A 24,669-nucleotide genomic window follows, 5' to 3' on the forward strand; every position below is an offset into this window, starting at 1 on the left:
TTTGCAGGGGCTGGAACACTGAATTCGGAGCCACTTTCAACTCGCTTCTTTGGCTGCCTGTGCTTTCGACAAGCCAGAGCCAGAAAGGCCATATGGACCTTTGGTGTCCTCCATGTGTTTTCTCAGCCCTGGGCCTTCTGAACCCTGAGGAAGGAAGGGTCCCTTAGAAGAGCATCATGGGACACTTGACATGTCCCAGGGTGCCAGGGTCTCTCTTGGAACTTACAGAGGACAGGGGTCATTTTATAACTAAAGTGTTTATTTCCATTCAATTCACTAACCGATTGTTCTGCTCAGCTGCCTGCATTTGCTCACAGGAGGGAGTTTGTGGCCAGACCCCCTGGCTGATGGTCTTCCCCTCTGGCTAAGACCTTCAGACCTGGGCAAAGGTGGCGGGGGAGAGTGGTGTGGGAGAGAACACACTTTCTCCTGAGTGGAGGAAAGAGCGCCTGCACATGTCTCTAAGGGTGACACTCCGGAGGGCTGGGATATCACAGTGAATGATCCGGGGCCCGGCTTAGGCTCCCAGAGGCGAAACTGGGTTCTGGCCATCTGAGGGCACTCAGGAACCTCGAAGGGGCCTATTTGCTTGGGAAGCACTGGACAGATTGGGGCAAGGGGGTGGAGAAGTGGACGAAGGTGTGTGGTCCTGCAGCCTTAGGGCCCGCTTCCTTCTCAATCTGGTGCTTTCAAAAGCAGTCCTGGGTGGGGGCTCCTCCACCCGGCCCCTCATCCTCCCAAACCTCACTCAGTCTCTGAAAGGCCCAGATGGCCCCGTGGCAGTTGGCTTTGGTGAGGCCTGGCAGCAGGGAGGGGGGGAATCTCTCTGCAGGGGGAGGAGGGAGGAGAGTCAATAGAGACCATATAAAAAAATCCAGAAATGTGCATATAAAATCTCGCCCTTGGTGTATTGCCTAAGTCAGTAAGCAGAAAGCACCTTCTTGGAGAAGGATCAAGTCCTCAAAAGGTAGGAAATGTCAAAGTGTCACTTCATTGTCATAAAAAAAAACCCGACAAACAAACCCCCCAAACCAAATCCACCCCTTGACCAAAATACCCCCGAGTCCACGAATTGCTGTAAACAAACCCAAATGCAGGAGCAATCCTCAGTGGCAGTCGTAGCTGATGGCGGACACCGCAGCGACAGGCCTCCGGGCAGGGGCTGCTGGGCACCGCGTGCGAGATAGGGACGCGGAGCTGCAGTCTTGGGGGGCGGTCATCCTCAGGAAGGCTGACCCTTCCAGTGTCCCCATGGTCTCCCTGACTGAGGAGGACAAAAGCCTCCTTTCAGCCCCATGAGCCGACAGGAGAAAGAAGTCTTTTTTTTCATCGGAGTTTCTAAAAGATTCTCCAAAGACAGATAAATTCTTCTGTGTGCCCAGTGGCAGCGGGAATGGATTATTTCCCCCGTGTGGTTCCTGTGGCGGCTGCCCATCCGCCCGCCTGCCCCGTCTGCCTGGCGTGTGGCTGTTGCCCGAGGCCTGGAAGAGCAGCCCAGGGACGGGAGAGAAGGGTGGCCCCCGTCTCTCCCTTCACATTGGTTTTCCTGAAAGTGTTTCTTGGCTCTGGCCAGGTCGCCTTCCCAGAGGGAGTTGGAGAGAAACTGCTTTTGGTCTCCGATTGGGACAAATCGCGTAGATCTCCCAAGCCCTTTTGTTTTGTTTTGTCTTGTTTCCCTAAGAACAATGATCGCTTTCCTTATGAGAATCCTCTTTAAAAAATATTCCTTGTATTTCCCGCCCCCTCCCAGGATCTGTTTTCTTTTGTCCCCGTTCCCTTTTTTCCATCATTTGAGTTGCACATATTCTTGGTGACGTCTCATGGCTGGAGCGCTGCTCGGTTCTTCCTGCTGCCCGTGGCCTCCTGGCAGGTGGCTGACCCTGCGGTGGACGTGGACGGAGAACCAGGGGGCCGGCATGTGGGGCGGTGGGGCGGGGGGGTCTGGAGGAAGAGGTGAGCCGAGGCAGGTGAACGTCAAACCTCCACAGACTGGATCTGGTTCATCTGTGCCCGCATCACCTGGATACTGTTCAGGATTTTTTTCTGGTGGCCAGCCAAGGTGACCCCAACCCGGAGAATGTCCCTTTGGGAGAGAAGCATGTGTGTTAGGGAAATGTGGGAGTGGGGACTCTGGGCCAGGTGGAGAGCTGTCTGGACTTCTCCAGGGGGTTCCTGCTGAAGAGAGCAAGTGGGGGGTGGTGGTGAGGGGGTGGATTCCCGGTGTCAGAGTGACTAGTGGGGGAGTCAGGACACTCGGGTACACAGGTCTCCTTGGTTATAGGAAAGGGGAAGAGAACTTGCATTTATGAAGTACCGGTCACTTTACATCCCTTTGGTCTTCCTTACAACCTCCAGTTTACAGAAGAAAACTGGGTCTCGGGGAGGTTCTGATTTGCTCACAGTCACAGGCAGACCTGGGTGTTGATCTAAATGCGACTCCGAAGTTGGCCATCTGGCCCCTTGGTCCCACACATCCCTGCTGGGACACTATCTATTCCTCACCCTCTAGAGCCCCCTGCTTGGTGGGACGGGGGGTGGTGGGGAGCAGTATTGATAATGGTGGGTGGAGGCAGCCAGGCACTTACTCCATCATCATCTGTGATACGACATCGAAGGAGGTGAAGCCTGCGTTGGCGAAGCTCTCCTTGTACTGCCCCATCTTAATAGCCTCCAGCCACTCATCCACGGTGTTAAAGCTGGTGTAGTCGGGGATCGTGCGGTCCAGCAGCGGCAGGTTGATTCTGGGGGCGGGGGTGGACAACAGAGATAGTTAGGGCAGGTGCTGGGACAGGGGCGAGGGTAACCATGGGTGGGGGCACATCTGCAGGCTTTGTACCTGCCTGTGTGTATCCATCTGCAGGGTCAAAGGTGAGTGTAAATGTATGCATTTCTGTGTGAGAGTGGGGGTGAATTTGCACCTATGTACATGAGCCCACATATGTGTGTGAGTATGTGAGAGCGAGTGTGTGTGCAGAACTCAACGCTGAGGCCACCTGGAAAGTCCAGGGATGCCTCTGAAGGGACTGCTGGGGGGCGGGACCACAGTAGTGAGGAGAGAGATCCTTCTCCAAGCCTCTGACTTTCAGGAGGAGGGAGTTTGGCCGGACTAAGTGTGTTCCTGTTTGCTGTTCCAACCTTCTCCAGCCTGGGTGTGCTGTAGGAAGCTGTGAGTTGCACCTCCAAAGTCTAGACAAGGCTGGCGGTGCTCATGGGAGCTGGCCAGGAGGGAAATGGCCCTCATGGGGCTCAAAGCTCAGAGTCAGGAGCGGCTGACGCAGGGTCATGGTGGGGAACGACAGGAGAGGCAAGTGCAAACTGTCGGCCACAAAAACTTGGCAGGTGAAGGACTTGAGTCCAAAGAGTCTTGGGACAAAGCCAGCCCTGGACCCGGAGGACACCTGGCTGGATGTCCCCCAGAAACTCTGCGTGATAGGGTTCCGGAGATAAAGAGTGTGCACGGCCAGAAGAGACGGGGGTCTGGGACAGCTACTCAAGTGAGGCAGTGGTGGTCTCAGCTCTGATGGGAGCATGCCCGGGGACCACTGGGAAAAGGCAAGCCTCAGGGTCACTGGAGCTAACACTTGTCCAGCGGAGCCAGTCTCTGTGATTTGGGGGATGATGACCAAGCATGGGCCTGTGTGTGTGGTCCGTATTTCTGGACGTGGGTGCTGTGGGTGCCAAGGGAGTGTAGGCTCGAGGGCTGGAGAATGGGTGTGTATCCATGTGTGTGGGAGCATAAGCATGAGCTTTTGTGCCTAATGGTGTATAGGATTGTATTTGTGTAAGCGTGTGTGCATGCAGGTGTGCGGCTGTACTGAGGAGGACGCAAATATAAGTTAGAGAGGGTCCAGGCTGGAGTGTGAAGGTAGCTAAGAAGGAAACCTGGTGACCAGTATATCTGTTTGCCAACCAAGACGTCTGGCAATTTTTCTTAAATGCTCTCCTCTCTGGCCATGCTTTAAAAAGTCCTTTCTTTACCACCACTACCATGTTCTTCTCCTCTTCTCTGTCCTGGGCTCCTCGTACCCCAAGGCAGGGCAAATGCCCAGTGAACTCTAGCGCTGGCCTTCCCTGAGCACAAGCTGCACTGCACAGCATCTGCCTGAAGCAGGGGGAGCTTGGGGCGGGTGGGGGTGTGCAGGGTGGATCTGGAGAGAGGAAGGGCTGGCTGGGGACGGGGTGGTGGGAGACGTACTGGGAGGAGGGGGCAGGGCCAGACCAGAGCCATACCCAGAGGAAAGGGGTGCCATGGCTTTGAGGCTGTTGGGGTTTCGGATCATCTTGTCCAGCGTGTTGACAATCTGGCCGAACTTGGGCCGGTGGTTGCGGTCCTTCTGCCAGCAGTCTAGCATGAGCTGGTGCAGGGCGCTTGGGCAATCCATGGGTGGCGGCAGCCGATAGTCCTGCTCTATGGCGTTAATTACCTGGGAACAACACGCGGCAGAGTGGCGTTGGGTGGGTACAACCTCATATGCGCCCCCACTCCGCCGCCCTCTGTAGCGCAGGACCCTCCAGTGGGCCACGTTTTCCTTCTCCTTTCTGAGGCTCCTCCTTGGCTTTGGTGGCCCTGAGGACTGCTCTCTCTGGCCCTTCACCCCAGGGTGACAATCATTGCCATTTATCGCTCCAGGTGAGAGATGTCTCCCAGGCCAGGCCCCACGGCATGGCTCACACTGCCCCCCCTGGACCCTCTGATCCGTCCTGCCACTCGGCCCACATTCACCTTCCTCAGCTGGACTTTGGTCCCCCCCCCCCTACTTAAGAAGCTCCTTCAAGTCCTCCCTCTTCTGTGGTGTTGCAAATCAAAATGCATAGGGTTGGCTTTCAAACACTTCGTTATTGAACCTTATCGACCTTTCTGATCATCTTTCCTCTCTACTGCTCCCCAGCAGGATCCCTCAGCATCCCGCCTTCGGGCCTTTGCACAGGCTATTCTTCGCATTCAAAGTCCTCATGTCTCCAAGTCCTACTGCTGTGGGTCCCACCTGTTCTATGAAGACTTCCTGACTGATCTTGCCTCAACACCTACAGGACTTGACACCTGTCCTCTCCGATTTAACATCTGATTGTAAAATTCCTGAAATAATCGTGTCATCTCCTCCCCTCCCTGCCCATTACATGGAAAACATCTCAGGGCAGATACGGTCTCATTCGGGGTTGGCCACAAGGTGAACGCATCTTGAAGATTTGCTGAATTGTGGATGTGTAGGCCTTTCCTACTCTTGACCCCTGGAGAGTCCAGGATCCTATGCAGACATTTGAATTGGGCTGGGCCTGGCCACCTTGGATACTTACGTCCTGGTTGGTCATGTCCCAGTAGGGTCGTTCCCCGTAGGACATCACCTCCCACATGACGATACCATAGCTCCACACATCACTGGCTGAGGTGAACTTCCGGTACTGGATGGCTTCTGGGGCCGTCCAGCGGATGGGGATCTTCCCACCCTGGGGAACAGAATGAGGAGGGTTAATGGGAGGGAGGCTGCCCTGTCTGGCCTCTGCTCTCAACACTGCGCTTCACCCTATGCCCTGTGCTGTACTAATCACATGAAGTGCCACATTCTTTCTCAAACGCACCATGTTGCTTCAGGCCTCGGGAATTTGCACAGGCTGTTCCCCTCGCACAAAATGCCTTTTCTCACTCTGCCACCTGGAAACCTCTTCTCATCCTTTGAGTATCTCTGAAAACCTTTCCCTAAGTCCCAAAGAGTTGCTTGCTCTTTTTAATCTTACAACTGCGTCCCGTATCTCCCCATCCAGGAGGTGCCTCCCATACAGAGCAGTCCTCAAATCAGTCGCCTGTGTGCTTGGCTCTTCTTGTATTTATCTCTGAGCTCTTCGGGCAGGAGCTGTGTGTTATTCCTTTCTGTTTAAAACTCTTCAGCAGGAGAGAGTCCTGAGCTTAGGCATCAAGGGCCTCCACGACCAGCCCTGCCTGCCTCTCCCACGTTATTGTCACCACCTTCCCTCTGATAGACTGTGTTCCAGTCACATCTTGCCTCAGGAACATGGCATCTGACAACCTTTCACTGGCCTTTCAGCCGTCGGCTCAGATGTCACCTCTTAGCAAGCCTTCCTCGGCCTCCCAAGACTGATGTCCTGACTTATAGCTCTGTTCCTCCATGTTTCTCTGCACATCTGTGTCCCCCGCCAGCCTGTGAGCTCCAAGGAGGCAGAAACTGTGGTTTCTGTCTCTATGTCCTTAGGGCCCAGCACCATGCTTGGCATGAGCAGTTTTCGGTGAAAACATATTTTAGGGATAGATGGACATCTACATCTTCTTGCCTGGCACCATGACCCCACCGTTCTCTGCCTTTATCTTACCAGGGCGCTGGTGTAGGTGGGGTCCGAGGTATCATCCTCCAGAAAGCGTGAAAGCCCAAAGTCAGACACCTTGCAGACCAGGTTGCTGTTGACGAGGATGTTGCGAGCAGCTAGGTCACGGTGGACATAGTTCATGTCTGCCAGGTACTTCATGCCGGCCGCGATGCCCCGTAGCATGCCCACTAGCTGGATGACTGTGAACTGCCCGTCATTTTGCTTTGGGAGAAGTGGAGAAAGCATAGTCAACAGAAGGGCATGAATCAGAGCTCTGAATCATCCACACAAAGGGAAACCAGAGCAGGACGCTGCCACCCTGGCCTGATGCTCCCTGTGGGAAGGATTCAGATGCTGGGGGTGGGGTGAGGGTGCTCAGAGAGGCCTGCGAGAGGCCAATTTCAGGGTGGAGGAAAGAACATGGGCTTCAGAGTAGACCTAGCTGGTCTGACTCTGGCTCTGCCCTTTGCCCGCTGAGCAACCTTGGACAAGTGACATCTCTGTGTTAAATGGGGATAAGCTATACCCACCTCCCAGGGCTGTCTGGGTTAAATAAGAAGGTGCATGGAAGGTGCCTGGCACTTACTAGATGCTCAATAAATATTTGTTAAATGGCAACTGGTCTAGCAGCATGCTTCTGTGTTCTTTTGTCCAGCTGGTGGACTGTGATCTCCTGGTGGGGGGAGTCTAGAAACTTTCCTCTCTTGACTTTGTGCTCCAGATTCCTTTCCCCAGCCCATATAGCTTTGGAGAAATCCAAAATCTGGTGAAAACCTGGACCAGGGTTCCAGAAACCAGGTTCCAGTCCTGGCTTTCACCTTGACCCTCCAGGCAAACTCTGTCTTTGGGCCTCACTGTTCTCTTGTGCATAATGTGAAGGCTGGCTAAGAGCACAGGTGGTAATAGATTTCAGGTTGCACGCCAACTCTGATGGACTGCTTGTGGTTTCCTAGATTGAAAAGGATTCTGAGATTGCTTCCTGGTTTAGTGGGGCAGACTTCTGGGATTGATTAGCAATGCCTGCCACGGGTAAGGGAAGAGCAAGAGGCAGCATGCAAGCCATTCCTGACTTAGATCTTTCCCCAAGACCCCATCAGGCTTTGGCACCATGAAGTTATGTCCACCACTCCTTTTCCACCCTATCTGTGGGCCCCTGGCCCTCCTGGGTTCCCCTACCCGGAGGAAGGAATCCAGAGAGCCGTTCTCCATGAACTCAGTGATGATCATCACAGGTGTGCTCTTTGTGACAACACCCTCCAGGTGGATGACGTTGGGATGGTCGAATTGGCCCATGATGGAGGCCTCGCTCAGGAAGTCCCGGCGCTGCTTCTCAGTATAGCCTGACTTGAGTGTCTTGATGGCTACAAAGATCTCTCTCTTGCCCGGCAGTTTTAGGTGGCCACTGCAAACCTCGCCAAACTCCCCTGGGACAAACACACACACACACACACACACACACACACACACACACACACACACACCAAGAGAGGCAGGATGTCATTTGCTGGGTGGAAGTGCCACCTCCCACTGCTTGTAACCTCCACTCTTGGGTCCTGAAGGAAACTTTTTCTCCCCAGTGGTCAACACATCCTCTTAGACAAAGAACCCCTTTGTAGAAGGGGGAGCCCAAAAAAGTCCTAGCCACCACTAGGACGAAGAGTAAACTCTTCAGAGCTGTCCCACTGCATGTCCAGCTGGTATTTGGCTGACGGGGTGAGGCTCTAGGGGAGCCTAGGGAGAGGGAGAGAGGGATCTGGATGATTGCAGGGAGGACAGAGCACTAGACTGTGTCCAGAGAATGGGGTTCTAGAACTAGCCCAATCTCTGACATGATATGCAAGCTCCTTCCCAGCCCCGTGCCTCAGTTTCCTCATAGGTCGGTGAGGTGGTTTTACTGGATGACTTTTGAGGACTTTTCTACCTTGGGTGTTCTGAACATTCAGGCCTTGGAGGAGTCTCTGAAGTGCCTGCCCCCCATCCCACCCTCTGCCCCAAGGGTACTCCCCACTCATGGCTGAGGCCATGGAACCTGGGAGAGCATCAGCCACCTACCTGCTCCAATCACCTGCTCAATTTTGACACAGGAGATGTCAATTTCCTTGGCAAACTCCCGCACTGCCTCATTGGGGTCCTCATAGGTAAAAGGGTCGATGTAGATCTTCATGCCTGGGGTCACTGGGGGATAAGACCAGGCTTGGTCACATGCACAGACTCAAGATGTGGACAAATGGAAAGGCTAGAGCTAGTCCCTTGTGGAGGGAAATACACTCCCATGTGAACCCATAGAACTGGACAATCCTTTGCAGGTCACTTGACCTCTCTGGGCCTCGGTGAGCACTGGGCTGAGTAGAAAGGTGAGGAGATCACAGAGCTCAGCAGAGAGAACAAATAGGTCGTAGCTCTTGTTACAACTCTGATTCGTAATGTCTTCCTAAGGGAGCTAAGGGACTATCAGGATTGATAAGCAATGTCTGTTATGGGTATGGGCACAAAAGGATAGATTGTGTAGGGGAATCAGGGGGTGCAAAGTAAAGGGAGGGAGTAAAGGGAGAGGGAGTCAAGAAGGAAGAGAGATTTGGGATAAAAATACAGAAAGAGTAGGCAATAGCTCATGTTCTTGGGTGTCTGCTAAGGAGATCTCCCTGTCTTTGAGGGCCTAATTTAAGCATCCTCTCCCTTTAGGAAACTTCTTGGCTATCTCAGCTCTCTCAGGCAGGCCCCAGGGACTGGGGGGGCTGCCCACTCACCAGGGTCTGAGGACCCATGGCTTCTGGGTCCACTTCCCAGGTCTCCCATTAGCTAAGTCTTTAACCTTTCTAGATCTCAAATTCCCTGGTGATCAACGTGAGGCTGGACATGGAGCATATTAATTGGATTCTTGATTTGATTGTACATTTTTTATTTGATGTAGAAATTAAGGATGTAACTTGGATGCCAAAAACCTAATTCTGACCCTAGCACTGAGCCAGCAAAATACTTGGAAGGAAAGGATGATCTATCCCACATTCTCCCTCCCAGATAACTGGTCTTCTGCTGCCCAGGCCTCCTCCTTGCTTCCCCAGCTCCTTGCCCACATTGTCCCATTGCTCTAGGAGCCGTGACTTTGGAGGCAGTAGCTCTAGGAGTAGGGAGCTGGAGTCCCTGGGCCATAGGAAGGCTTGACTGGGGAGTGGGGCCATCAGCCCTACTTGCCTGTGTGGCCTTGGCCATGTTAGTTGACCACTCTCAGTTTCTGTTTCAGACATTCCGAGAACCTAAAGTCGGAACCTCTAACACATGAGTTGGCAAACTGGCCCACTGACCATTTTGTAAATAAAGTTTTATTAGAGCACAGCTGCCTGTATTCCTTTGCCTGTGGCTGCTTTCATGTTTCAGCAGCTGAGTTGAGTAGTTACAATAGAGATCATATGGCTATTGAAGCCTAAAATATTTACTCTCTGGTCCTTTTCAGAAAAGCAGCCAACTGCTGCTCTCATACATTAGGATTATTTTGGTCTAGCCCTTTATTTGATTAATTTATTATTAAAAAAGATTTTATTTTTAATTAATCTCTACTCCCAACGTGGGGCTCGAACAAAGCTCTGCACACAACATGCACCCCATGTCTGTAGAGCCAAGCAGAATCCAGGTGACAGAGATAAAAGAAGAATGACTGCAGCTACCCCTGACTGTGTCCTTTGTGCACCACACTGGGCAGGCTGCACCCAACAACTCGTGGAGGAAGGGATCATTATTTTCATTTCATGCATGAGGGAGCTGCAGCTCAGAGAGGCTGAGCAATCTGCCCAAGGCCACACAGCTGGCAAATGGCACAGCCAGGACTTGAAGCCAGGCCTGTCGGACTTGAGCCAAGGACCAATACTCTTAATCATGCTCATGGCCTCCTGCATGCAGTGCAACCAGATCTGGTCCATGCCTCCTCCTCCTGGACTGTTCAGCCACGACTCCTTCCCAAGTCAGCACTCCTCAGAGCAGGGACATTAGCTCCTGGGAGATGCTCCTGTGGTTCTTGGTGACTGGCTTATAGCCTCCCTCCAACAGAATTGGAGGAAACCCTTTCAGTCAGGCCAGCTGCAGAGGGGCGACGGGAACAGGTCAGCTCAGGGAGCTAAGGAGAAGCAGAGCAGGAGCTCAATGCTGAGTTGGGCACTGCCAGCCGATCAGATGCCACCTGCAAGCCTTGGCCGGGAGGGCTCTCTGCTGCTTGCAGGACTAAGGCGAGTGCCTTCACCTGGCATTCCACGCCTTCCATGTTGGGCCCCAGTGACAGCTCCCTGCCCCTCTACATGCCAGCAAAAAGAATTATTCACCCAGACACACCTTAAAATTTCTTGCCTTTGTGCTTTTGTTCATGTGGTTCCCTCCACCTAGAATACCCTTCTCTTCCTTTTTGTGTCCAGATCAAATGCCACCTCCTCTCTGAAGCCTGCCTGGATCCTTCCAGTGGAGATCCATGCTTTCCCTTTAGGCTCCTGAAGCCCTGTCTCTGTCTGCACTCACTCCTATGGCCCTGACATCTGTATGTCTCTCCTGTCTTGTATTGAGTCTCCCAGATACGCATGCCCACAGCCTCCTGCCACCCCTTTCTGGAACACTCTGCTGCCTGTAAGGGCTTGCTTCACACTCTCTCTCAGGGGGACAGAGGCTGTGTCTGTCTAGTTCACGCTAAATCCCAGAACCTGGCACATCGAGGATGCTCACAAGATGCTTGTTGAAAGAATAATAGCATTACCTATTGAAATGTCCTCTTTTTCTCTTTCTGCCTGTTTGGGGTCATGAATACTTTTGAGAATCTGACAGAAGCTATGAATCTGCTCCTTAAAAAAATTATTCACGTGTGTGTCACACTTCCAGACTCAGTATATAATTTTGGAATGTTCTCTGGCCCTTGAAGCTCTCAGGGTCTGTGAACCCCAAGTTAGGAGCCCTTGCTCTAGAATGTTTTCTCTGTAAGTATGTGGAGGTGGTATTCAGTAGGTGCTTAATGTCCATGCTTCTGTGACCTCACTATTAATAACACAATCTACTTACAGTTCATTGTCAATCTACCAGGTGCCAGGCCCTGGTCTAGGTACTTTATAGGTATCAGTGCGATTAGCCCTCCTGACAATGTTACCTGGTAAATGCTATCATTAGGCTGAGCCTTATGAAATTGTTAGTATTTGACTGTTTCTGACCTACAAAAATGGCAATATCATTTCGCCCAACCTAATATTACCCTCATTGTTTGGATGAGGACACTGTGGCATAAGAAAGCTTAGATGACCTGCTCCAGGGGACGTGGGCAGAGCTGATAAGTGGCAGACATGGGGTCTGAATCCAGGTCGTGTGGCTGTGAGTCTACACTTTTAACTGCCAAACTTTCAACTGGGTGTGTCCCCATCCTATTTCCTGGGATGGAAGGGGAGCTCCTTGCAGCTGAGACTCGCTCAAGGTCCAGCTCCCAGGATGGATATTTGCTGTCTGGAGGCTGGATAAGGATCTCTATAGTCAGAGTCTTCAGAAAATACTGGGCTGTTGTTTGGATGGCTTACCATTGTCAGGGCTACTACCTATTGTCCTGAACCCAAATGGGAAATTCAGGAATAAGGAGGGAAGAGGAATCAGATATTCAGACACCTGGTCTGAGTTCTGGATCTGCCAGTAATAACAGTCACAAATAAGCTGCTTTATGAGTTTGAATTGAGGATCAACCACGGTATTGATACAGCTGTGTGTCCTTGGGCAAGTTACTTAAGGTCTCTGTGTTTCAGTTTTTTCATATATATATAATATATATATAATCTCCATTGTGTGTGTGTGTGTGTGTGTGTGTGTGTGTATACACATAATGGAGATAATTAACAGCAGCCACCTCATAAGGGGACTGCAAGGATTAAGTAAGAATCTTTTTAAAGGGCTTAATATAATAGTTGGCGAATCAAAAACTGAATAATTGTTACCTGTTATAGAGAAGAGTTGGCTATTATTAAATATTATCAGGAAGCACTTTCATGTCCATTACATTAATTCATTTAATCCTCACAATTCTGTGAAAGAAGCCTCATTCTGGCTACTTCTCATGTAAAGATGCCAAGGTTCAGAGGGGTTCAACAACTCCCCCCAGGTCACATAGCTGGCCAGAAACCAGGTTGGTCCCTCTGGGCCACATCCAAGTACCATAGACCTTGGTCCTCACTCAGCACCTGCTGAGTGATGGGACAGGTGAGCTGGTGAGGGTGACTTCAAGCCAGTCACACACATCTCTGGGCCTCGGTTTCCTCCTCTGTCCTGGCCACACAGGGTACCACAGGGCTGGCAGTGGGACCAGAGGGCTGGTGGGGGGGGACCAGAGGGCTGGCAGTGCTTTGAAAACAAAAAACAAAAAAACACCAAAGCCCTTTTTAGATGCAGGGAGTAGGAGCTTGACCTTGAGAACGTGTAGGTCCACGAACAAATCCTGGGCTCTATTTTAAAAATAAATCCCTGCTGGACGCCTGGGTGGCTCAGCAGTTGAGCATCTGCCTTTGGCTCAGGTTGTGATCCCCGAGTCCCGGGATCGAGTCCCACATCGGGCTCCCTGCATGGAGCCTGCTTCTCCCTCTGCCTGTGTCTCTGCCTCTCTCTCTCTCTCTCTCTCTGTCTCTCATAATTAATAAATAAAATCTTAAAAAATAATAAATCCCTGCTGTCACTTATTTCCCTGTTCTCGATGGACAAGCTAAATAGTGATGCTCTCACATGGCTCCAGGTGGCAGAGTCCGTGAGCCCACCTTATCCCAGCTTAGTGAGGTGTGGACAGCACGGTGTGGCGAGGAGTGTGGACCTCAGCTCCGGCCCTGAGCTGCTGTGTGACCTCTCTGGGCCTCGGTTCCCTCATCCTCAAAGTTGACAAGTATAAGGATTGAATGAACCAATGCGTGTAAAGCATGAAAACAATTCTGGGCATACAGAACACACTCAATCCACCTGGCTCAATCTACAACCACGATTTCGCTACTTGGGGAAGAGGAGGGGGGCGGCACGTAATTTGTGATTTTTACTTTTGACGTACTGGTGATTTTTAATTAACAGGTGATTTTTAATTTCCATGTAAAGTGTTTCACCTCTTTCTCAGGAGCCTTCCATTGCTTTTATGCTTAGAATATCAGTTAAATAGTTGCCTAAATTGTCTTCTGGAAATTTTAATGGTTTCATTATTTTTTTTTTTACATTTATGTCTTCCCTGGATTGTTCTGACAGCCACCTCACAGGTCTCCCTGCTGTCCTGCCTGGCACTCTCCAGCCCCTTCACTCCATTTTCCACATAGTGGCCAGAGAAGTTCTGTAAAAACTGGAACTCAGAGCCTTTCAGTCTTTGGTTCAGATCCTTCTAGAGGTTCTCTGTCTCACTTGGAAAGAAAAACCAAGGCCCCTGGCTGATAGGGATCTGCATGCTGTGACCCCTCATACCTGCCCCTCCTGCCTCCTGAATCTGCTCTCTAGTCACACTAGCCTCTGGCTGTTCCTGAAAAGCCTCAGGGCCTTTGCACTGGCTGTCCCTTCTATGAGGGAGGCTGTTCCCTCAGATCTGTCCATGCAACTCCCTCCCCCAGCTCATTTGTCTTTGCTCAACTGAAACCCTCTCAGTGAGGCCAACCCCAGCTGCCCTACCTGAACAGACAGCCCTGACCCTGTAATTCTCAACCTATCACCCCATTCTACTTTGCCTTTTACTGCAGTGCTTTCATCTTCTAGCTCGCCAGATGCTTTTCTCATTTACTACCTGTATTTCTTTTGTCCCTCCCAATAGAATAGAAGTTCTGCAAGGGTGAGGATATGTAGTTTGTTTACCTGTGTATCCCCAGCTACCTAAAACAGTGCCTGGCGTACACAGCAGGTCACAAAGACCGTGTGACAAGTGAAGGGCTAGGCCGATGGCCTCTCTTACCCAGTGGCATCCAAGAAGTCCTAGGATATCCCACGGAGGACAGCTTGAGAAGCCATATCGGACCCATGTGGAATTTGTTTGCTGAGTGAGTGGATGTGAGGGTGAAGGTTGCCCAGCCACCCCCTACCCGCCCTCCGCCCCGCCTGCCCCTTGTCGGTCTGCGAGGGTAAAATCAAGAGGAATCTATGCTCTGCTTTGGTCTCTGCTGGGCCCCTTGAGAGAGGACATCTGCTCTGGGTGTGTGGCACACGTGTCTCAGCCGTAGTCTGAGATAGGATGGGACAGTGGGGGAAACAGAGGCACTGGGTGGGGGGGAGTGGCTACCAGAGGAGTCACCAGGGAGGAGTGACAGGGCCTGCCACCTCCCGGGCTAGAGCCTGGAGTCCTCACCATCTCATTCAACTCATGGATTTATTGTGTGAGTACGTATCTAGTGTCCACTAAGTGCTGGGCAGCATGCTGGTGTTCGGGGGAAAGGGTGAGAGTCAGACATACTTTCAGGCCTTCAGGTGCTCCCACTATAATGTTGGGGAGACAAGGAAATGGCCACCAGCATGCAGCCTGGTAAGGGGGTGCTGTGCAAGCATAGACGGGGCCCTAAAGCCAGGTTGGGGTGGGGTGCTCAGAGCGGTCTGTATACGCTGTGCCTGACGGAGAGGGAGAGTCACACAGGTAAAGAGAGGGCCAGGGATGCTCCAGGGAGAGGGGACGGCAGGTGCAGAGGCCAAGGGGGGAGAGGGAGCTTGGCCTACTCAGGGAACAGCCTGACATTCACTCTGGCTTCAGCAAGGTGAGAGGTAGTAAGAGGGAGGATGGAGAGGTCGCCGGGGAACTGACAAGAGAGAGGTCCATGGATGCCGGCCCTGCTGGGGGGTACATACTGTGGCCACTGGTGTAGTGCTGCAGCTTGTCCGTGTACTCCGAGTCAGCACGCTCAAACCCCCGTCTTCTGGAACAAGAGCAAAGGGCTGGAGCCACCTGGAAGCCCCCGGGGAGCTGGGAGCCACAGTAGGTGATAGGGAGAGGGAGGGCAGGCCCTCAAAACCACACCCCTGCCAGAGGGCTCCCTGTCTGCCCCTGGCCTAGCAGCCTGACCTTTCCTAGCCACCTGCCCCCCAATCCTTCCCCACCTCTCCCACCTCAAATCCAGGCTCCCCATTGCCCCATTCTCTCTCTGGTCAAGCCCCTTTCAAAGTCATCTCCCATGGCCCCAGAAAGCCCAGGGGCTTCTGTCCATCTGACTTTATGGCCCAGTCTGTTCTAAAGTGGGGATCTAAGGAAGAAGAGAGTCTCTGCATTATGCCCAGCAGAAGTCAGGGAACAGGTCCCACCTCCTGTCTCCTGTGCCAGCCACTTGGGATGCCCCTTCCCCCACTTTCTCCTATCCACATTCTCTGTTTCTCCTGCCACCAAAGCCAGGGAGGCTTATCTGAGCTCATCAACCTCCCCTCGGACCCTCCACTTGTAGCCCTAGTCATGCAGGGGCCTCAACTAGTGCAGAGAGTGGGGCGATCTGGACTTCCTTTCCATCATCCCTTTAGTCCCTGCATCCTGCTGACTGTTCTGAGACATTCCTTCATGCGGAAGTATTAGTGTCTCTAAGGGCCACCTCCATGAAGAGCGGACTTGTCAAGGCAGCCCTAATCCAAAGGGATGGACTGTAGCTGATGGTGACCATTTAGGCAGGTGGGAGAGTATCCAGGCTTGCTTGCCTGGGCCTCTCTCTGGTCTGGGGTATGATGGGAATATCTTTTGGGGCTCACAGACTGTTCAGGAATGGTTGAAGAGACGGAGAGCCAGGCCTGGACAGGGCTGGGGATACCCACCCACCTGTTACACACGATGGCAATGACGACCACAGCAATGAGGAAGACCAGGCCAGCCGCCGAGGAGCCGATGATGAGTGGCAGCTTCTCCTGGATGCTTGTCTGGTACTCAGCTGGGGCAGAAAGCACGTGGAGTGTTGTCAGTCTGGCTCTGGGAGTCCTAATGCACCACCCCCCAACCGCCGGGTCTCGGGATCCCCAGAGACTCTGCTCCTGCTCCTGAGAGAGCACTGGAGAACTAGCTGGTACTCACTCATGGGTAACCTTGGACAAGTCCATGGACTGCTCCAACCCTTAGTTTCTCATCTATAAAATGGGCATAATACCTTAATGTTGACATGAAAATCAACAATAATAAGAAGCTGACATACAGAGAGGCAGTTTTTACCACGGACTCTGAGGCCAGCTCCCCGAGTTTGAGTCCTGACAGTGCCACTTCCTGTCCGTGATCTCTGGCAAAGTGCCTTATGTCTCTGTGGCTTAGTTTCCTTATCCGTAAAGTGGGGACAATAGTCTCCATCTCATAGGGTTGATGTGTAAAGCACTTAGAAGGACATGTGGCAGGAGAGTAATCACTCCGGAAATATGACCTATTATTGTTATTGAGTGTTTTATTTTTTGGTCACTGTGCTAAGTTTGTTATGGATCTTGTTTGATTCTCAGAATAATCCTATGATTCAGTGCCCATGACGCCCCCTCTCCCCATTTACAGATGAGGGCACGGAGGCTTAGCAATGCCATGACTTTCTTGCGGTCACACAGTTAGAAAGTGGCTAACGCCAGCATTTCAACCCAGGTCCGTGTATGGGCTTAAATGAAATAATGCATAAAATGCACTCATCATTGGTCTGGCTTTTGGAAACCACTCAGCACATTTTCAATGCCATCAACAGCATCATTGTTTTTAATTTTATTATTATTACTTCTCATTTGCTTCCATGACCAGACAAGAGCTTGTTGAAGTCAGGGACCGGGTAAGTGCTGGGTCCTTAGCACCATCATGCATTTGCCGAGGTAATAAAGAAGGATCTTGGGACAGTCCCTCAGGCCCCAGGTTAATGAAACCCATTCAACATGCAAGAGGGCCGAGAAGGGTGAAAATGCTGGCCACAAGGAGGTGGGGTTTTACAGAGGAGGTGCTGTTAGCACCCTGGAAGGATGGGGGAGCCATTAGGGAGGAGTATTGTGATAAGACAAGAATTCATGGGTCTAGGAGCCTCTGGGATGTTCTGCAAGGCAAAGACCAAGGTCATGACCAGAGATTAAAGCAGGTCTAGAGGGGACGCCATAGTCTGGTCATAATTAAAGCTGCCCTGGAGCTTGGCAGGTTGGTGAAAGGGCTGCCAGACTCACAGCAATAACTATGACCTTTAACTACACTTGGTGAGCGCTAACTATGTGTGCGACCTAGTGCCAACCCTGGGCCAGGCTATATGCGTTTAGCCCCCATCTTTACACAATTTGGATAAAGATGATGATGATAATGAGATAGTTATCATCCCCATTTATAGATGAGAAAACTGAGACTCAGAGCTGCTCAGGGCCACACAGTTAGGGCTGAATCAGCACTGTAATTTCCATCAGAGCCCATACTCTTAACTCTGTTGGTCTTCAAAGATTATTAGAGCAGGAAGGGCACTTAGAGACCATGTGGTCCCAGACTGGGAGACACACAGCATGTGGGCTGCAGCCTCCCACTCTTGCCCAGGGCAGACGTCACTAATCCACGCCAGCACTTCTTCCTGTTGAACTTCAGCATTCTTCTCAAGCCAACTGCAAGTCAATGCAGTAGTGAACAGACAAAATAGGTGTGCGCCCAAAGATTGAATATGATGCTTTCATTTTGTAGATGAGAAAAATTTGGACCATGGAAGGGAAGTGACTTGCTCAGGGTCTCTCTGCAAGTTAGGGCCGAGCTCCTGACAGTCCTGCGACATGATGGTGACAGAGGAGTCCACGTGCTTTCCAGCCACAGAAACAGTGCCTCTCTGTACAGCCTGTTCCTGCCCACCAGGGAGGGTTGACATCTACAAGAGGGGGAGCCTTTTCTTTTCTTTCTTTCTTTTTTTAAAAATTGGAGTTCAATTTGCCAACATATAGCATAACACCCAGTGCTCATCCCATCAAGTGCCCCCCTCAGTGCCCGTCACCCAGTCACCCCCACCCTCCGGGCGCCTTTTCTAATTTGTACCAAGGCACTTTGGAGGAATGGTGGCCCTTAAGTTTATTCTGTTTGTGGAGTCAGTGCCCTCCTCTTGCTCACCTTCTGTCATGGTCTGGAAGTACATCTTGCCGCTGTAGCGCCCGTAGCCCGCCACGGTGCGTGCCCGCACCTGGAAGACATAGATGGCGCCGGCTTTGAGGCCCTGCACAGTGACCGTGTTGGTGGGGCTTTTTATGGCTGTGGCGTTGTACTCACTGAGCTCCTGCCAAGGAACAGAGAAGACTGTTAGCAAGGCTGTTGCCCACAGAGGGCCCAGAGCCCACTCCTGCCACTTGGGGTGGGTTAGGCCACTGGATAACCATCTGTGGTTCTCAATTCTTCACTCCCTCCCTGTAAGAGAATTACACACCCATACTTTTTGCATGTGACTTCCCAGTACTTCCCACAAAAGAAGACAGAGTATATTTCTCTGCCTGGTGAGATGCCAAATTTGTCCATGTGGCTTGCTTTGGTCCTTGGAACACTCTAGAGGACATGATGCAAGTGGAGGCTTTAATGTGCTTGTGGAGTTGGCTTGGCCTCTTGTGCTCCTGCCTCTGGCCATCATGGGGCTGAACCTGGGGAACAGCTGGTTCCAGAATGAGAAATGTGTAGGGAAGACCTTGACCTAACTCCTAGGCTGAAATAGGGCCACTTCAGTTGACTCTAGCCAATGAGCAAGAAAAATAGGCACTTGGAAGCCACCGTATTCTGGAGACTGTTTATTTTGCAGCAGCATCCTCAGTGATAGCTGACTAACGCACAGATGCTGAGTGGCCATCGTGTGCACACCCTGAGGTCTGGGCTGTGAGTTCTTGGAGACAGCCAAGAAGAAGGCCTACCTTACCCACTCCTGCATCCTCATCCCTGCTCCATGCCTTGATACGTTGTGTGGAAGGGCCCCCCGTTCAGCTATAGCACACTTGAGAGAGGCAAGAATTAAGGCCCAGATGGGGAAAATGCTGCTCAAGTTCATGTATTAGCTGGTGGCTTCCTTGGGACTCAAAACCAGGCACCTACAGGGACCTACCTCTTATGCCCAAGGCTTGAGTACCCAGGAACTAATGTTCCCTGCAGAGAGCTGCAGAATGCCACTTATGACCGGAGTACTGCCCAGGGTGACCCAAGGAGTACGGGACAAGATGGGAACGGAGATGCGGTTGAGCTGGATGCAGGTGCCTGCCAGTCTAGATGAAGCCTGTTCCGGCATCTGTCAGCTACCCCACAAACCTTCTCCAAACACCCTCTGTGCACTAGGCCCTGGGGACTCCAAGGGACGAAGGCACGGGCGCTGGATTCAGAGAGCTCAGTTGAGAAAAACAAACAGTGTGGAGACTTCAACCCCTCAGAGAAGCTGATGAAAGCTAAGAACGTTTGTGCAGAAACAGGCACACCTGATGGTACATGCCAGTCACGTGCACGCGCGGTCCACAGAGCCTTTGAAAACTCTCTTGAGACAATTAAATTCAGTGCGTGCAATGTCATTACGGGCGTCGTAGCATAGAGGTTAACATCACAAACTGGAGCCAGACTTTCTGGGTTCAAGTCCGGACTCTCCTATTTATTACCTCTGTGACCTTGGGCAGGTTTCCTTTCCTTTTCCTTCTTCTTCCTTTTTTTTTTTTTTTTTTAAGATTTTATTTATTTATTCATGGGAGACACACAGAGAGAGGCAGAGACACAGGCAGAGGGAGAAGCAGGCTCCCTGCCGGGAGCCCGATTGGGACTCGATCCCGGAACCCCAGGATCATGAACTGAGCCGAAGGCAGACGCTCAACCACTGAGTCACCCAGGTTCCCCCTTGGGCTGGTTTCTTAACTTCTCTTTGCCTCCTTTTCATCATCTGTAAAATGGGGATCATAGTCCCTACCACCTCAAGGGTTTGTTGGGAGGGGAAAATGAACTAATATGAAAAAAGCGCTGATACCAGTAGGATATGCACAGTGTGCTGGGGGCACGTGACCTCGCCGGTAGGAAGGGGCCATCCAGTGAAGTCAAGCAAAGCTCTCTGCAGAGTGGCGTGATGCAATGGGGTTTTGAAGAACAAACCAAAGTCACCCGGGTCAAAAAGGGCATGCTTGGTAAGGAGCACCAGGTGCAAAGGCAAGGAGGTGAGAAAGAACATGGGATATGGGGGCTGACCCGTGAGGGCCTCCTCCCCCCCGACCCCTCACATCTCCCAGGGGGCAGCAGCACAAAGAAAGTCTCTTTTCCTGAGCGAGCCAGCTCATCTGTCCCCTCCTCCAGGTAGCCAGCTTGACTTCTTAGCCAGAAGTGCCTCCCCTCCTCTGAGCCCCAGAGCACATGCTGTGGATGCCCTAGGAGGGTTTCTTCCATGTTCCCTCATCCTGGGCACAGGATGATCCCACAGCCTTGACTGTTAACTCCTGAAGGAAGCGGCTGGGTTTTGCTCCCCTGTACCAAGCACAGAGGTGTGCACACGGAGACCTGCCCTGATTCCCACAGGGTAAAGGCTGTACTCCTTAGCTTGGCATTCCAGACCCTTCCTGACTTGTCCTTTGCCAGTCTTGCCTGTCACATCCCCAGGTCCTCCAAATGCTTCCCCTTCCTTTCTTGGTAGGGCTGCCAGACTTCGCAAATAAAAATACAGGATGCTCAGTTAAATCTGAATTTCAGATAAACAACGAATACTTTTTTTGTATAAGTTTTCCCCATGCAATATTTAAACCATAATTATACTAAAAATTATTTAAAAAAATTTAAATGTAACTGGTGTCCTATATTTTATTTGGCAACCCTACCTTCCCCGGACACTCTGAGGCTTTACAAGTTGCTGCTTCCCCTATCTGAAATACCCTTTCTCCATCTGCCTGGCAGTTCCTTATTCATCAAGACTCAGAACAAGTACCACTTTTGCTGGGGAGACTTCTCAGATGTCCCAGGAAGAGTTGCAGGTTCATTGTCTTCTCTCCCATCTGTTGTTCTGATATGCATGTGTGTTCTCCGAGGACTGTGGGTTTCCCGAGGGCAGAGACCTTGTCTCATTCACCTCGGGGACCCCCAGGATCAGCACACAGTGGTGGTCACTAACTACTGCCACTAACAAATGAAGGAACGTTGTAGACAAATTAAAAAATAATAATAATACGGGACGCCTGGGTGGCTCAGCAGTTTAGCGCTTGCCTTCCTTCCAGGGCGTGATCCTGGAGTCCCAGGGATCAAGTCCCGCGTCGGGCTCCCCGCATGGAGCCTACTTCTCCCTCTGCCTAGGTCTCTGCCTCTCTCTCTCTGTCTCTCATGAATAAATAAATAAAATCTTAAAAATAATAATAATAAAATAAATCCACGAACGTGGGTTGCAGTGCCAAGATTGTCCACTAGGTGCCCCCAGGCAACATGGAATCTGCTCTGGTTGATTCCACTTACAGAGGGTGGAAGTTTTCAGTTCCTGATTATAGGATGGAGATGGGGGTAACCGCCAGGGGCATAGGTGCCTCAGGAGAATGAGGAATCACTTCTCTAAAACAGGGAACAGGACAGAGCGGGGGATTGGAAGCAGCTGGATGGCTCAGTGGTTGAGTGTCTGCCTTTGGCTCAGGTTGGGGTCCTGGGATCGAGTCCCGCATTGGGCTCCCCGCAGGGAGCCTGCTTCTCCCTCTGCCTGTGTCTCTGCCTCTCAATGTGTGTCTCTCATGAATAAATACAATAAAATCTTTTTTTTTTTTTTTTTTTTTAAAGGAAGTCATGTCAATGCCCATTCTTCCCCTAACCTGCACTGGGACCTTGGGAAACACCCTTCTCTCTCCTGGGCCCCTGTTTTCTACTCCAGAAAAGGAACAGTTAAATGCCAGCCTCTCACAGTTGTCGTGATCAGGTAATGTCTGGCACAAAGGGGCTGCTCTAGAGTCATCAGTTCCCCTCCTTTTTCTCCCGTGGCTGGAGTACTTTTATCTGAATAAGGACTAAGCATCGACAGGTCAGGGAAAGAAATTTAGTGTGAAATCCACTAGTCCTGGGGCGCCTGGGTGACTCGGTCAGTTAAGCGTCGGGCTCTTGATTTTGGCTCAGGTGGTGATCTCAGGGTCGTGAGGTCAAGCCCCACATCAGATTCTGCTGGAGATTCATTCTCTCTCCCTCTGCCCCTCCCACCTCCCCCACTTCATGCGCCCTCTCTAAATAAATAAATAAATGCAAAAGTAAATAAAATCTTTTTTTTTTTTTTAAAAGGAAAAAATCCACTAGTCCTTGGTTGGGATCCTTTTCCCAGAGACCAATGAGCCAGTGAGGCACTGGGTGCATTTCTTAAGCCCTATGCGCCTCGATCTTCTCATCTGTAAAGTGGGATAACACCACCATATGCCACATAGAGTGAGTGTGGAGATTCAATAGGAAAAAAATAGGTATGGCTTTTAGCATAGTCTCCAGGACACATAAGGACTTAATAAATACTGGTTATCGCCGTCATTGTTATCAACACCGTGACAGGGTAAGCCTTGATCGACATTCATGAAGTGGATGAGTGAGTATAAAAGGGAATGAGGGAGAGAACGACGCTCTCCACGTCCGCACTGGACAACCATCCACACTGCTCCACGTGCCCAGGACAACAACAACCTACGCAGCCCGGACTTTTGCAGCTCATCTCCCACGCCCCCAGCCCTCCTTCCCCTCCACTCTGCCAAGTAGAAATTCCTGTTGCATAAACACAAATCGATGAGGCCTACAGGGGCCCATCTGCCATAGGTGGCCCCACAAATAAATCTTCTCCTGGAGCGCTGGGGGAGCCAAAGGGAGCACGAACCTGCGTGCTTTGGGGCAGCTGCCAAAGGAGGCCACCTCCCCCAGGACGCTGGAGCCGATGGAAAGAGCCAGCGTGGGTCTGGCCAACACCATTCGTCAGCGGCATCCAGAAGCCTTCCAGCAAAGTGGTTTTTAGCTCCGGGCTCCGGGCAGGCTGGGAAATCCCCAGTGGAGCTGGGGAAAGGCCAAGCGGAGAGCTCGCTCCAAAAAGAGCCCTTTCTAAAGAAGGAAAGGAGGAGTGGGAAAGACAGTGGGGGCAGGGCCCACTCGGGACTGCAGGGCTGGCTGCCTAACTTCCCCACCTGGGAGGATGTGCAGCGTTCATTAAAGAAATCCATGGCAGGCCCCGGGAGGGTTCCGAGGTGTTGGGGAAGAGCCCGTGTCAGAAATCCAGCTCGCGCTCTGGTCGTCCCTCCCCGATGGGTTGGCCAGGCTGACCTGGAAGCCTGAGAGGTCGGGGACCGAGACTGCCCTGACCCCTGCGCTGGCGTCTCCTCCGACCCTTGCCATCAACTCCTTTTTCTTTCTCCCCTTAGGTCTGCCGTCCTCCTGATTCAGTCCATCCGTGTCCCTTTTATCTCTGCACATCCTCCTTTCTGTTCTTGGCCCTACCTTTCCACCCCTGGCAAGCACCGCACCTGTGTCTCCATATCACCAACCCACACTGGCCCCAGGAAAAGGTATCACCATCCACTGGGAGTTGTCCTTCATGCTTCCCTGGTCCCCTGAGTTTCAAAATGCTGTCTGAGTCTGTCGGCTTCTCACCATCTCTGCTGCCAGCCCCTACTCCATGCCACCGTCGTTTCTCACTTGGGGTCCTGTGAGAGCCCTCTGAAGGGTCTGTGCCCCCAGGTCCCTCTATAGTCTATTCTCCACACAGCAAGCTTCAGGGATCTTTAACATAATCCGAGTCAGATCACATCATTCCAGAACCTTCCAATGATTTCCCGTAGTACTTTAAATTGAATCCAGACTCCAAAGGCATAGAAGGCCCACCACATCCCAGCCCTGCCTCCCTCTCTAACTCTTTCTCTACTAGTCTCGCTCTTGTTCATATTGCTCCTCCACACTTGCCTTCTTCTGCCCCAGGACCTTTGCATGTGCCGTTCCTGCTGTCTGGGATGATTGCTCTCATCATTTGTCTGGTGAACTCCTAGCATCTTTCAAGGCTCAGCTCAAATGTCACTGGAATGAAGACTTCCCTTCACTTATATGCAGATCATGGGTCCCTCCTCGGTGCCCCTAAGGATCTTTGCTGGCCTTTCTGTGACCAGGTCACAACTTGTCTCATGGTAATTTGTGTCTGGATCTGTCTTTTGCCCTGGCCTGTGAAGGCCGTGAGGCCTGGGGATGTCTGGCTAATCTCAGCACTCCCAGTGCCTATCCCAGGGCCCAGCCCGGAGTTGGTGACAGTGGATATTGAATGAAACAGTGTCCATCTTCCACCGGCAGATGCCAAGCTGCCCCTCATGGCACCCCAGGACCTGGGAGGAGGGGCAGAGAGAGTAGGGCCATGTCTCATCACATCACCTCAGGCCTGTCCCTCTCTTGCCATGTGCACCTAAGATCCTTCTTCAGAGCCTCCCTTGGTCCACCTGTTAACAGTCATCCCAGAAGCATCCCTGAGAGAAAGCCAGTAGCCGCAGAGCCAG

General features: G+C 51.7%; 1 protein-coding gene across 3 annotated transcripts in view; it reads right to left on the reverse strand.

The window, feature by feature from the left end:
• Positions 1-883: 883 nt before the first annotated feature.
• Positions 884-24,669, reverse strand: part of EPHB2 (EPH receptor B2) — a 184,903-nt gene continuing 161,117 nt past the window's right edge. The window contains exons 7-16 of one of the 3 annotated variants that reach the window (XM_072827896.1): positions 18,317-18,386; positions 16,058-16,166; positions 15,109-15,176; positions 8,371-8,493; positions 7,495-7,742; positions 6,325-6,540; positions 5,296-5,445; positions 4,231-4,424; positions 2,586-2,741; positions 884-2,083 (exon numbers count right to left, since the gene is read on the reverse strand). In XM_072827896.1, coding sequence (XP_072683997.1) covers positions 1,975-2,083; positions 2,586-2,741; positions 4,231-4,424; positions 5,296-5,445; positions 6,325-6,540; positions 7,495-7,742; positions 8,371-8,493; positions 15,109-15,176; positions 16,058-16,166; positions 18,317-18,386 — 1,443 coding nt within the window. In that variant the 3' untranslated portion in view covers positions 884-1,974. Of the gene's footprint in view, positions 2,084-2,585; positions 2,742-4,230; positions 4,425-5,295; positions 5,446-6,324; positions 6,541-7,494; positions 7,743-8,370; positions 8,494-15,108; positions 15,177-16,057; positions 16,167-18,316; positions 18,480-24,669 lie in introns of all 3 variants that reach the window. The other 2 variants (XM_072827894.1, XM_072827895.1) reach the window with 2 other exon arrangements.

This window comes from Canis lupus, chromosome 5, assembly GCF_048164855.1.
Source record: "Canis lupus baileyi chromosome 5, mCanLup2.hap1, whole genome shotgun sequence".
NCBI lineage: Eukaryota > Metazoa > Chordata > Mammalia > Carnivora > Canidae > Canis > Canis lupus.